The 13,130-nt window shown below is 36.5% G+C and overlaps 1 protein-coding gene across 2 annotated transcripts in view; it reads right to left on the reverse strand.

The window, feature by feature from the left end:
• Positions 1–335: 335 nt before the first annotated feature.
• LOC103468891 (acid-sensing ion channel 2-like) overlaps positions 336–13,130 on the reverse strand; it is a 64,805-nt gene continuing 52,010 nt past the window's right edge. Inside the window, exons 3-5 of one of the 2 annotated variants that reach the window (XR_534262.2) lie at positions 3,796–3,893; positions 3,079–3,150; positions 336–985 (exon numbers count right to left, since the gene is read on the reverse strand). Coding sequence is in view for 1 of the 2 variants with exons in the window: in XM_008416271.2 (XP_008414493.1) it covers positions 3,831–3,893 (63 nt within the window). In the remaining variant the exon portion in view is untranslated. Of the gene's footprint in view, positions 986–3,078; positions 3,151–3,767; positions 3,894–13,130 lie in introns of those variants that run through there. The other variant, XM_008416271.2, reaches the window with a different exon arrangement.

Consider the following 13,130-nt stretch of genomic DNA (forward strand, 5'->3'; position numbering starts at 1 on the left):
CAACTTCCTCAACTGAGAGCATGGCGGATGAAGAGAAAGCGCTCAGGTTTTAGCATTGTTCCATATAAGAAAGAAATAAATCACTGGTATAAGGAAATCACACGTCTCTAACCAACAAAAAAATTACATTACAGAGAATTTATCTTCGTAGCTTTCTGCACACTTTAACACTACAAACTGTTATTGCAAAGAGATGTTTATTTAAATGAGACATTAAACCCTATTAGATCCAGTCTATAATAAAAATATAAATATAATTGAGACAAAGGTATAAAGATTACGAGCATTTTAAAAACCCATACATTTACATCTGATGTACCAAAATTAAATGAAATAAATAAAATTAGATGTAAGCATTATGGTAACTGAAACAAGTATTCTTTAATGTGATATTAGGTGCTATAAAAGCCACTAAAAGTGCAGAGTAGACAGAAAATATACACTAAATAAAATATATTACGGAGGTAAATTTAATTTACTTAATGCTTGATTCCGATTTTTTTTCACTGGAGATTACATTTCAGTGAAAGTTTAAAGTTAATTTAAGTTTAGTTAAAATGAAATATTTACAATCTCATTTCTGTGTTTTAATAATGAAATTAAACAGAAATGTAATCTGACTAATGAAAACAGGTGAGAATGAATGTCCAGATGATCATTAACTTATTAAAGTCTTTCTAAAAGGTTAATTCAAGGTTTGTTTGTTTTTTCCATGCTTTATGGTATTAAACATCTGCATTAAATCTAAGAAGGTTTTTAAATTTCGACATGTTCTGACATTAGAAAACGGCCCCAGATGCAGCAGGACAAGAGCTGAGAGATGCAGTTGTTCACCTTCTCTGACCCAACATGTTAGCACCATGGCCAGATGCTGCTTTAGCACCATTTAAATGTTTAGCGTTGCCTCACTTTGGATTCAGAGCTGAAATGTGGCTCTGCAAATATAGCCCGGCTGGGAAAAGTTAGATTCTCGTCTCTAAGGAACCTGCAGCAAGACAAAATCAAAAAGAAGCAGAGTTACTGCAAATTAAAGAAAACAAGTGGGTCTGTGTTATCTAGGCTTTTATAGCTTTAGATAACTCTGGTGGAAGGTCGTGTGCATAATAATGTGCAAAACAAGGCTAACATTTAAAAAAAAATATATGTAACTTGCAGAAAAATATCAACTTTAAAGCAAGGTATTTAACACATGCAGACAAGAATCTAAGAACGTCTTATTATAACACCTTTGTAGTCATGAAAGCTGATTTAACAAGTAAAAGATCCTTTGAGATTAATACAATCTGACATTGAAGGCCTTTTCGAAGTCCAGGTCAAAAGAGGGTCGGTGTGTATCTGCACAAAAAGCATCTGTTTCATGATAATCTAAACTGCTGTAGAACTGCAACGCTTTGTGATTATGGAAAAGAAAAAGTCAGGTTAAGCTGGTCTACACATCTTTTAATAAAAACACAAAGTTTCCACTTTTCTCCTGAAACTGGAAAATCTTAGGCTCTGAATCTAAAGCAGATTTAGACACAAAAGACAGAAAATGGCTTAATAGACTCAGGAGACGTTTAGTAGGCTCAGCCTGCTAGGTCTAGATTGAACCTCCTTGTTCTTTCTCAGCATGTCTACAGGTACATAATTAAGAGCAGTTTATTGCTGACAAGACGTCTCAACTATATAGATAAGCGTCATCCAGCAGAGCTCCATTGAAAATATAAATATATGATCTTTAAGCAGTGAAAACTGACCCAAAGAAACACAATAAGGCATCCCTCTGCATTAAACAATTTAAAAGTTGATAAAATCTTACATTGGATTGAATTAGTGCTGAATGAGCATTAAAAAAACACTTTCAAAGGACATGTAACATATCCACTATTAATGCAATAACACCGTTAATATTACTGAAGTGCAGATTCCATCCTTTGTTTTGCTGTCAGTACAGCTACAGCTGCAGATGAGAGCAAAAAAAAAAATCTGTAATTAGTAGTTTTAACACTTACTAATTGGTATCATGTAATAAAACACAGTATGACCTCAACGGCTTGTAAACACAACTTGAGGAGCTTTGAATTTTTTATCTACGGAAAAGCAAAAAAGTTTCTTAGTTCTGATTTTCAAGGTGTTTGAAAAGGCGAGAAATGTTTTATTTTTTTTTTTCCCCCTTTTTTTAGTTTTCAGGGAATCAATTTAAAAAGGTCTGCAGTTGCTTCTTGAAAGCTGAGATGAGAACTTTAACCTTGCACAGAAAAGCACTTTAAAATGCATTTCACAAACCGGCAGGAATGAAGCCGCATGTAAGACATTTGTTACTGGGAGCAGGTCGAGTTTCTGTGTGTGACCCAAAGAGTCGCTGAAGGCTGGAAACAGAAACCTCCCATTATGGCTTCTAACGTCGCCACTTTTACAAACCATCTGGGCTGATTTTTATGTTTTGCATGTCTAAATTTACCATCAGCTTCCATCAGCCTGGTTACAGAGGTAATGATAACATCGGACCTTCAGGATAAAAGGAACCGAAAGAAAGTTTGATCCATTTAAGTTTTATTTTTAGATTTAGAGATGAGGCTGCAAATTTCCTGCAGTAGAAACAAACCGTGTGTTTTCTAAGAAAGTACCAGGTCAAGTATCTAATTGTTTATTCACTGCTAAACTGGGCAGAACTGTTCTTGTGCGACTTCAATCCAGCTAAAAATAAAATAGAGTGTACCTTACGTTAAGATAAAAAATGCAAAACAAAGCAGTTTTTAGTGCTGCACTTTATACGCAGTCCTTAAGAATGTATCTTACAGTAGGCTGCACAGAGCAACCAATGTCAAACCCACAAAACTGTGCATTTAATTGAAAATGTAGCTCAATGACTGTAGATAATGTTTGATATGAAACTCACTAATTCAAGAAGGTATAATTTTAACAAGCAGAAAACAACTCAAATAAAATATAAAACAAAGTCTGGCAGGTCGTGTTGGGCTACGTTTTTCAAAGTTCCGAATTTAAGAAAAGAAAAAAGCATTTTTTACTGAGGAAACATTCACACCATTAGCATGCTGATTTACATTACTGCAAAGTTACAGTTTGTTTTTTGTTTACCTTCATTTTTCCAGGAAAGAAATTCCTTAAGACGATTAATCTCTTTCACATGGATGTCCTTACAAAGTAACCCTGTCAAACATTATTATTAAATCAAAAATGTGACATAAGAAAATTAGGAACAAGTTGCCAGAGCATAAATGGAGAAACGGATAAAAAAAACACCACTTTTTGAGAAAATACTGATCTTACCTTTTATGCAAAATATACTAGCTGAAGTAATACAGAAATCACCCCATGATTTAAATACTTTTAAAATGTTAAACTGTGTTTGAATTCAGCTTTACAGTCTAAATCTAAACGTTCTGGGATGTGGGGGAAACTCACAGCTGATTAACACGTCAGGCTTTATTGGCTGTTCACACGCTTTTCTTATTGGTTTCATCCAAAAAAATAAAAGTTTGAAAGTAGAAAATGACTAAAAACGGATTCTATATCACCCTAACCCACACTTATAAAAAAGAAAAAGACCGGCCCAGATTTGCTTATGGGTCCAGGTGGTCACTTATGTTTGCATAAATGCTACAACAACAAAAATAATATTTCTCCACACTATCTTGCAGCTGCAAACTTTCACCAGAGAATAACATGTGGAAGGGTTCTGTAGCAGCAGGACATGAGAATAATTGGACCTCTTGAAGCCAACAGACATACATCCTTACTTCAACATCCACCAGAAAAATACAGTGGAAAAGAAAACATGACAGAACCATTTACATGATCAGAGACATTCATAACTGCAGGAATACGTTTCAGTTTCTCATGGAGAGGAGTTTCAGAACTCTGTTCTCACTGGAAAGGACTTGGGCCGTACCCTGTAAAATAAAATACTTGTGTACGTTGGGCTTTTTTCAGGAAGGTAGAAAACATTGTTGCATCTATTTTTCGCTCATCCAGGGTCGGATCAGATCGGGGGGGGGGGGCAGCAGCCCAAACTCACAATTATGCATTATTGAGAAAAAGTGCAGGGGTTTGTTGATTTTGCGTGAATTTCCACCATAAACTGGAGGAACTAACTGGTGCAATTTGGCAGTAATCAATTAAAAACTGTTGAATTGATTGGTAACATAATATTTAAGTCACTGTCATCTTGACATCCAATAATGTGTCCTTTTGGAGGGCCACATAAAAAGCTGTGGTGGGCTGGATTTGGCCCCCGGGCCTCGAGTTTGACACAAGGCGTTCCCTGGCCCAAACACAGTCCCTCTAACGGGTATATAGATACGTTTTAATTTCACTTAAGTTCAAGGTTCACCGACATGAAAACTCACAAGACAGAATCTCACAGCCTCATTAAAAAATGTATTTTAATTTAATGCTATATCATCACAGGAGAGCTTAGAGACACAGAATTTTGTAATAAACATTATGGACCAACATTATGATCACTATAGTTACCATGCAGCCGATGTATTTTAAATCTAGCACCTTTCTATCAGAACGAGGATTAGCTTTAATATGATTTATTTAAAACCCTGAACTGTTATTTCAGGTCCTCACTGAAACCAAAATACAATTCAAAAAGAAGAAAATGTGAGGAAACGTAACATGATATCAAGTTGTACAGTTTTAAAATAATATTTGAAAAGAAAGAATTAAAAATTATGCACCGAGAAAAGAGCTTTCGACTGGAATTGGCCGTTTTTCAGCTTAATCAGGCCTGTCCGGTGACTCAAAGTCTCTTTCCAAAAACGAACACACAACATAAGGAGCTACCAGGTAGAGCCTACAGCACTGTGAAGCAGAGACTACTTGCAGAAAAAGATTCACTGTTGGCTGCTTTCAGTTCAGTGAGGTGTTAAAAAGTAAAAATCAGATGATACACTTAAATGTAGGAAGCTGTCTAAAAAGGAAACTGTATTTTCTCCACTCCTCCCGCGACCTGTCCATTAAAGACGAGAGAAAGCAGATATAAGAAAGCCTCCACAGACAACAGGAGTTATGTTTTATCCTTTTGATTTTTCACTCCATTTCTCACAGCATATGCTAGATATAGAAACATTTAAAGCCTTTTAGAAATCCTCAAGTTAAAGTCAGGATCCACAGTCGCTACACAAAGAGACTGCTGTTTTGGTAATGGTGAGTGGGCTTTTTGCTGAAATACCATGATAAACCCACTTCTAAATGTCACTTCTAATAATTTTGTCTTAAAATTATATTTTGTGTTACAGTGCAGGGGTTCAGTCAGTGTATTATAGGCCTGGCGACCCGCCATGCCTTGCTAGCCCCGCCTCCAGGCTAAGCATTTCTTGTTTATGTTTTTATTAAAAAAAAAAACAAAAAAAAAACACTTTTGTTTTTTTTTTGTTTTTTTTTTATTGCAAGCGTCTCTGTTGTTCTAAACGTTTCATTGGCGGAGCAGATTTATTCCTAAAATATATGTTTATAGAAGATAGGTTTATAGTTTATGCATTTAAAGCCGACAGCGAGCTGACCAATCACACCGCTGGCGCCTCTGCGCGTTGCCTCGCGCGCTGCAGCAGCTGGATGACTTAAGTTTACCTGAGCGCGGATCCCGCACCTCCTTTCACTCAAACTGGACACAAGCTGCCCTGTATGGATATTTACAACAACCCCCTGTGAGTAATTATGTTTCTTTCCAGAGTTTTTGATCAAGGTAGGAGTTTAAACCCCACCGCGTTAGATCTGATTGCGCAGCTCTATGTGAACCGCAGAAATAACTTGTAGTACAGCTTTCAGAGGTGCGTTGAGTGAGCGGTGAGAATGATTTATGTTTGTGGATAAAGAATTTTGTGCGGCTTTTCCATTTCAACACCCTGGCTCTGTCTGCGCTGATGAAGCTTATGTCTGTGTTCCCGGTTGGTCGGAGCGTTAGTGGTTAACGAACCACTAACAAGCGAGTGATTTTCAATTAGTTTTTCACTGTTGGTTCCCTAACATGATAAAATGAATTTGCTATGTTTCAAAGTAACCTCATCATGCAGGTTCAGCCTGGTGAGGAGCTTTCACGCTCACCGCTTCGCAGTCACGCGTCATGCTGGTTTTATATAATTTTATTATTAGTAGTAGTATTTTCCCAGTTACATAATGTATCAAACCATACTAAATGCTTTGTCCACTTAGTCAACCAGAGTTAATGCGCGCGGCTGCGCGGAGATCTGAGAAACTCGTCCCATTAACTGGACCAACTAAAATAGTTTGTGTCCCTTGTTAAAAATTTAACAGACACGAAATGGAAGAGTTACTAAAGCCACATTAGTAGCATTGAATTAAATCTTAAAGTGCAGCGGATTTAACTCATCATGCAGGGCCGGACCAAGGCTGCATGAGGCCTGGAGCAGAATTTGACTAAGGGGCCCCTTTTGTTGCCAAAACCATCAGTACCACTTACAGCTTCTGTGTTAAATTTAGTAAAATCTGGGAGAGGGGGACTAGTTTAATTGGATAATAAGTTATAATTATAACTTATTATTATTTTAAAGCAATAAGTTATAATCACAGTTTAATTTGTATGAACAAACAAAACTCAAACTCAAAGATTAAACTCGTAGCATCAGATTGTAGCTATGGTAACAATTTAACTATGAATATTGTTCTTTGAATTTTTACAAAGTAAACTTGCCACCTCCTTAAAATCTTACATATAAATGTTAAACAATTTAAAATATTTTAATTCATGTGTGTTGAAACTATTAAATCAAATTTAGCAGCATTGATCCTCTCAAAAAATCTTTTACATGTATATATCTGTGGTCTGTGGTAAAATATTAGCATTTATGGGTCCCTGAAGCCCTGGGGTCCTTATGGAGCTGCTGACTTATTTTGGGTTAAACAGAAGTGCAAATAATTGATATTCATTTTAATTGTGTTTTTTGATTAGTTGTTTTTAAGACTAGTTGTTTAAATATTGCGTCACTGGTGATGTCTTCCCGTAACATATAATTACCCAGTAATAATTTAACATTTCCTGTCTACTTAACATCTTTTAACACAAAAACGTGGTGGGCTGCCAGTGGACCACCTCGGCACCCAGACCACAGGGCTTAGCAAGTTTTCTGGGGGAAACCCTGCAGTGACTTCTCTCTCAGACATTTTGAACAATGGATGAACTGATAGCTGCTCATGGTAGGATGGTTAAAAAAAGCATTTTGCATCCTAATCTCTGAAATTGGCCACAATATTTTGATTGGTGCATCGACAGCTCTGGGAAAAAATTAAGAAAGAGACCACTTAAAATGATAAGCTTCTCTGATTTTACTTTTTAAAGGTATGTGTTTCAGTAAATAAACATTGTTCTTTTATCCTAGGAACTACTGACAGCATATCTAAAATTCCAAGCAAAAATTTTGTATTCATTTGCAGAAAATCAATATCGCAAAAATAAATAAGTTAAGCCACCTATAATAACAAGCGAGTGATTTTCAATTAGTTTTTCACTGTTGGTTCCCTAAAATCATAAAATGAATTCGCTTTGTTTCAAAGTATTACTGAATGCAATTATTTTACACCTGTTCAGTGATGTAGCTTATTAGATCAGGGATACATTTTTTAAAGAGCAATGTTTGTTTTGATGTACAATAACAGATTGACAGGGTTTGTACTTTGTCATTTTTGTCCTGAAAACAAATTAACGTTTTGTGCCAACTCCATAAATCTTCAGTGTTCTTCTCTGTTGGATTAATGCAAGCTGGATAAAAAGGTCAAAGATACTTGATTACATCTTTTGCCTAAAATTATCTACAACACAATTGGATTACCCCAAAAGAAAAAGAAAAAACCTGCAGCCCATGTGACTTAGCTGGTCTAATCAGGAACTTCACTGGAACAATTTTAATCATGTAGCCATTTATCTGCAACAGATCTCATTGTTAATTGCACTGGTCCTGCACATTGTCATGTAAAATGACCTCAACCAAGCCTATCATCACAGCTATGCAGCCCGCACACGATCCTTTGTTTTCTGTTTCACATGGCTTCCCGTGCACAATTCAGGCCTTCAGCCCACCATGGCTGAGTGTGATTGGATCAGACATTGGCACGCCTGCTTCTCACAGCACAGACACAGGCGAGCACAAAGAGGCACGATCCCCAGATCATCACACACGCACATATACATAAGATATCTGAGTGTGCTGAAGTACAAATAGCACAACTGCACATTGAAAAAAAAAGGACTGTGAGGGGGTTTTTTGCCATCTGGCATGACCCCTGGCATTTCAGATTTTAAAAATAAAAAATTCTACATTTCGTCTGCACATCTTGACGTCAGAAAGAATGAGCATCAAAGCACAGCAACGGAAAAAAAGCCACAGCGTTCAGAAATATGCCAGCGATCTAAAATCCCTGCTTCTCTAAATGTTTATTTTCATCACTTAAGCAATATGAGTGCAGTCTATCTTTCCATCAGATCCATTTAAATCTATTTGCTCTTCACCTGTCTCTTCAGACGCTGATGACTTTATCAGCCACTGTGTCTCTAATATTAGCCGATACTTGTCTGTAATCATTGCCAAGCACTTGACAGCTTCTAGCCTTAAAATGTTTTTCATTTGACTGCAAGTGGTTACCTGTGGTCTCTGTGTTCGGCGTCCAGGTATCTAGTGGTTAAATTCTGATCTGTTGTTCTGACTAACTCTTGCTGCTGCCTGGAAACTGGGCCACAATTAGTTATCTCTGCTTTTCTCTGTTATTTTCTGCAACTGGCACCAGAAGTGCAGCTGTTTCTGTCTATGTGTCCTTATTTGGGCGTGAAGCTTGTTTTTGTTTGTAGTTTTGTCGCAAAGGAGGAAGTCTTCTTGCTTCTTGATGTTATTTTTCCGTCTTTGATGCTGCGTAACCCACAGGCCCCGATTTCCTTTTTGTTGTTCCTCCAGAAAAGTTATAATTCCCATGTTACCTGTGCAGGGCTGCAAAGCTTTATTCATACTAGAGTAGGGAGATCTTGGATCAACATAGCCTTACTCCTTTTTTGAATCCAAGTCAGTGGTTCAATTATTTAGAAATATCCTGCATGGACAAAGTTTCCTGTCACAAGAATACATGCTTTCATCATGGGCATAAACAGAATTAATGTAAGGTTTTTAGTGATCTATTTGAGCTGCTTATTTTCCATGTTCTAGAAAACATCTTGGAGCACAACCTGCACTGATAATTCGTTAAATATGTCTTGAAGCATTACAGTTTGATCACAGCTTTTGTATCATTCAATAAATCAAATTTTATTTGTATAGCACATTTCAGCAGCAAGGCATTTCAAGGTGCTTTACATAATTAAAAACATGTGACATTGAATAAACAGTAAAAAAAGAGAAAGAGATCATTCGTTATTAAGTTATTAACAAGCTTCTGGCATAATTTTGGCTGCATATTTCAGTCATTTTCTTGGCTGAATTGATGGAACAAACTTAAAGCCCAGTTTCTGAGCATTTAGATAGGGAAAGGTCATTCCTCAAGCTTAATGTTTACACATTTTAAAACCACTTTAGATGTCTCCCTGGAGTCATATTTCTGATTTAACGCTGTTTTGTCCAAATAGTAAGCATCATGCATACATACTAAAACCTGGAGGTAATTGTTCGGTATTTTATCCACTTTGTACTAAAAGCCAAAGTGTACCACAGGGTTATGCTTCAGTGACAATAAGTTGTATGTTTAATACAGAAACTGCAAAGTTAGTTGCCACTCTAAGTTTGACACCTATTTTCTGACTGGAAAAACTAGAAAACATTTTTTTTTAAAACACCAGAAATTCACTGGAAGGGTTGATCCTATGAAAACCAAAACATATCTGTGAGATTTCCTTTGGTGTGCAGATTTATTTGTTGTTTCAGAGCAAACAACAGACTTGAGTAAAGTTTTCAAAGACATAATGTAGCTGCATGGCCTGAAGAGCCATGCAGCTACATTATGTAAGACATGTTTTCAGACTTACTGTTGCATAAATGCTTAGAGAAATGACAACTAGTCTAACACAACATTAGAAAAATATGGGGATTCCTGTTTTCCCCTGAAGCATCAAATCTTCTCCTTATATCATATACTATCAGATACTGTGGGATTTGATTAATCCAAGTCATACAAAAGAATATCTTACATTTAAAATAAACTCTTGAAATGAGTAATAAAGTAAAATTTAGCAAACTTTTTCAGTAGCATGCATACAAATAAAGAAACTAATCTAGAGTTTCCCTTCAAACACCAAAAATAGACATTTTTGCAACAAAAATATGCATAATTTGATGTCAACCTTTAAGTTGAAACACCACCTACAGTCTGTTAATATATTTAAAGTCACAGGAAACGTCACCTTTTTTGCAGAAAAAGCATCAGATTCAGAGACTTTATCTTGAGAACACCAATTTGATTAAAGTATTAAAAATGTATGCTTTGAAAGGATTTCCCCCCCCCTCAGCAACACCTCTGTAAAGAAAATGAGGTTCAGTGATTGTACTGCAGCTTGCACCAAAACAGCTTGCCTCAGGCATCCTGCAGAAGGGAAAGTGCTAAAATGGCATTGTTACATAAAAGGTACGGGTGGATAATGCGCACCTCCCAGCCACAATTTAGCAGCATAATTAATTCCAGCTCAGATGAGCCGATTTTTATCTCTATGAACAGAAAATAAACAGTGGCAGGAAGGCGGACGAGTAGATAAGCAAGAAATATCACAGAATATAAAGGAGCTGTGTGTGAGATCCAGCTGAGGCCCGGGAGAGGGATCAGTGGTGTGTTTGTCATCTCATTATTATCTTCCTGCCACCTTGGTGGATGTATAATTCACTGGTCAGCCTCGCCTTCCAGCATATCCAGCCCTGCTGCTGCAGCTAATTGCCACATTGTGTGAATGTAATTCTTCCTCTGATCAGGCTTTCACTTTGATGAGTTTCAGCCGGCAGTGACACCGTCGATAACCATTTAGGGCACTAACTTCAGCTAAATCAATCTGTGCAAATACGATTTGGGGTTTTGGCGTTAACGCGGTGTGATATTTTGGCATTACTTTTGCAAGAACATGTCCTGTCGGTGTCTTGTCCGAAAAAACATTAAATCATGTTTGTTTATCTCTACCTATAGCGTAGTAGAGCGCCCCGAGAGCTGATTATTTTCCTTTCCTGTGTTTTTTTTTCATATATTGCCCAAACAGAACAGGCAGGAGATGTTTATTTTTATTCTGCCACATTTGTTTTGTTCAGCAGTGTAATTAGAGCCCAATGCCCACAGAAAGAGACAGCATGTCAGCAATTCATGTTTAAGTTCTTGTTTATGTTGCCTTCAACTCATACGATACTTTTAATAAATCTCAGAAAGTTTTATGAAACTGGAGATAAGGCTGAAAATGAGTTCACATGGATACTTTCATCACAAGTGTCCTAAACCAGAATTGATGGATTTTTCTGTAGAAGGGCCAAAAAATACTTTTAAAAACTAAAATTAGCAAAAAAAAAAATTTTTTTTAAAAATACTCAACAATAATAAGCATGAATGAATTTTAATTAATAAAGTAATTCGATTTTTTTTGTAGGGACGGGCTTGTAGATCCAAACCTTCAAATGGTTTTTCCAAAAACAAAAGGCATCCAGACTGATTATTATTTTGGGCTCAATTTAAGACATGTGGAAAAAAATATGTCTGTTCTCAGCAGTAAAAACAGGATCCATGTCAGTCTTCATATGAAAACACTTTTTGTATTTAATTCAGCAGGTAAAAGCAGATTTCAGTGTAAGCTGTACTTTACGTAGACTTGGTCCTATTTATCATCAAAATCAAAGGAAACCAGAAAGCTTGGAAAACATTTTTTAAAGTAGATTTTAATTTAAAAGTCCTAATTTATTTAACTATTGTGGTTTAGAGGTCGGAGGGTCAAATAAAAATCATGCAAAGGGGCCACAAACGGCCCCTGGACCAAATTTGAACACCCTTGCTCTACAGGCGTACAGCTTCACTAACTCACTCAGTCCGATAGATCAAAGTGGATAAATGGGAATGTCTTTTGGCAGCAACGGTAACTAACTTTCCCCACTTTTTCACAAAATAGTTCCATCAAAGTCAGGAAGACAAGTCCCTTTCCAAGCCGCCACTGGCTCTTCATAAATAACTGAGTACATCTACCTTGTCCTGCACACATGAGTGTTCAAAGGTTGAGCCACAATCCCAGACACAAATGGGGGCTGCAGTAGATCCCAGCAGCTTGATGTCTTGCAAATAAAAGTACACAAAGTGTTTGTCTTCTTTCATTGTGATGACCTAAACTGCTGTCAAGGTTCCCAACTACCAAAGAACTTTTGTTTAGGTGATGAACAGTGATTTTGGTTGGTCTTGGTTGTTGTCTTAAATATCTCGGCCATTTTGTCACACAGATATTCTAATAAAAACATCGCACCAACTCAAATTACTTTTAATACCTTTTTACGACCATTATGAATGAAATTTAAGACCTGTACAAAAGAAAATTGTATATTTTATATTGAAGTAGTGATAAGGTTTTTTGCACAAAATGCACATAACATTGAGAACAAATGTGAGTCAGTGGCAAAGATGATCACCATCCAGTCAACTGGCATGATGGACGCAATAAAAAAAAAAGCTAGCCAGCTAGGGTATATTAGCAGCTAGTTAGCGGTAGCCTAAACCAACTCAAGTCAGAATGAAATGGATGAATGAAAACGTCCGAACACAACTCAAACGTTTGTTATATACATAGTATATAGAAGTCATAACAAAATTTAAGACGTGATTAAATTATCTAAGACCAACTTACACTAAAAAAAATGACTATAACACATTTAAAAGGCCTTATTTTAAGATACATGACTTTTAGATTTGATGATGCAAGGACAACCTGATTGAGAAATAAAAGGATAGAAAAATACATCTAATTTCAAGATTGCATGTGAGAAAATTTTATATAAAAAAAAAAAGGCAAAAAGATGCTCAGGATTTCTTTGGTAGATGATGTAATTGAACTCGGCAATCTGGATGTTTCTCAGTCCAATACAGTGAATCCCACCTATTTGTGGTCGAGTATTCAGATTTTTTGAAAAGTGCATCTAAAATGCAACTTGACATGCTAATATCTGGCTCTTGCAGAGCAG

The sequence above is a fragment of the Poecilia reticulata genome, linkage group LG8, assembly GCF_000633615.1.
Source record: "Poecilia reticulata strain Guanapo linkage group LG8, Guppy_female_1.0+MT, whole genome shotgun sequence".
Classification (NCBI taxonomy): Eukaryota; Metazoa; Chordata; class Actinopteri; order Cyprinodontiformes; family Poeciliidae; genus Poecilia; species Poecilia reticulata.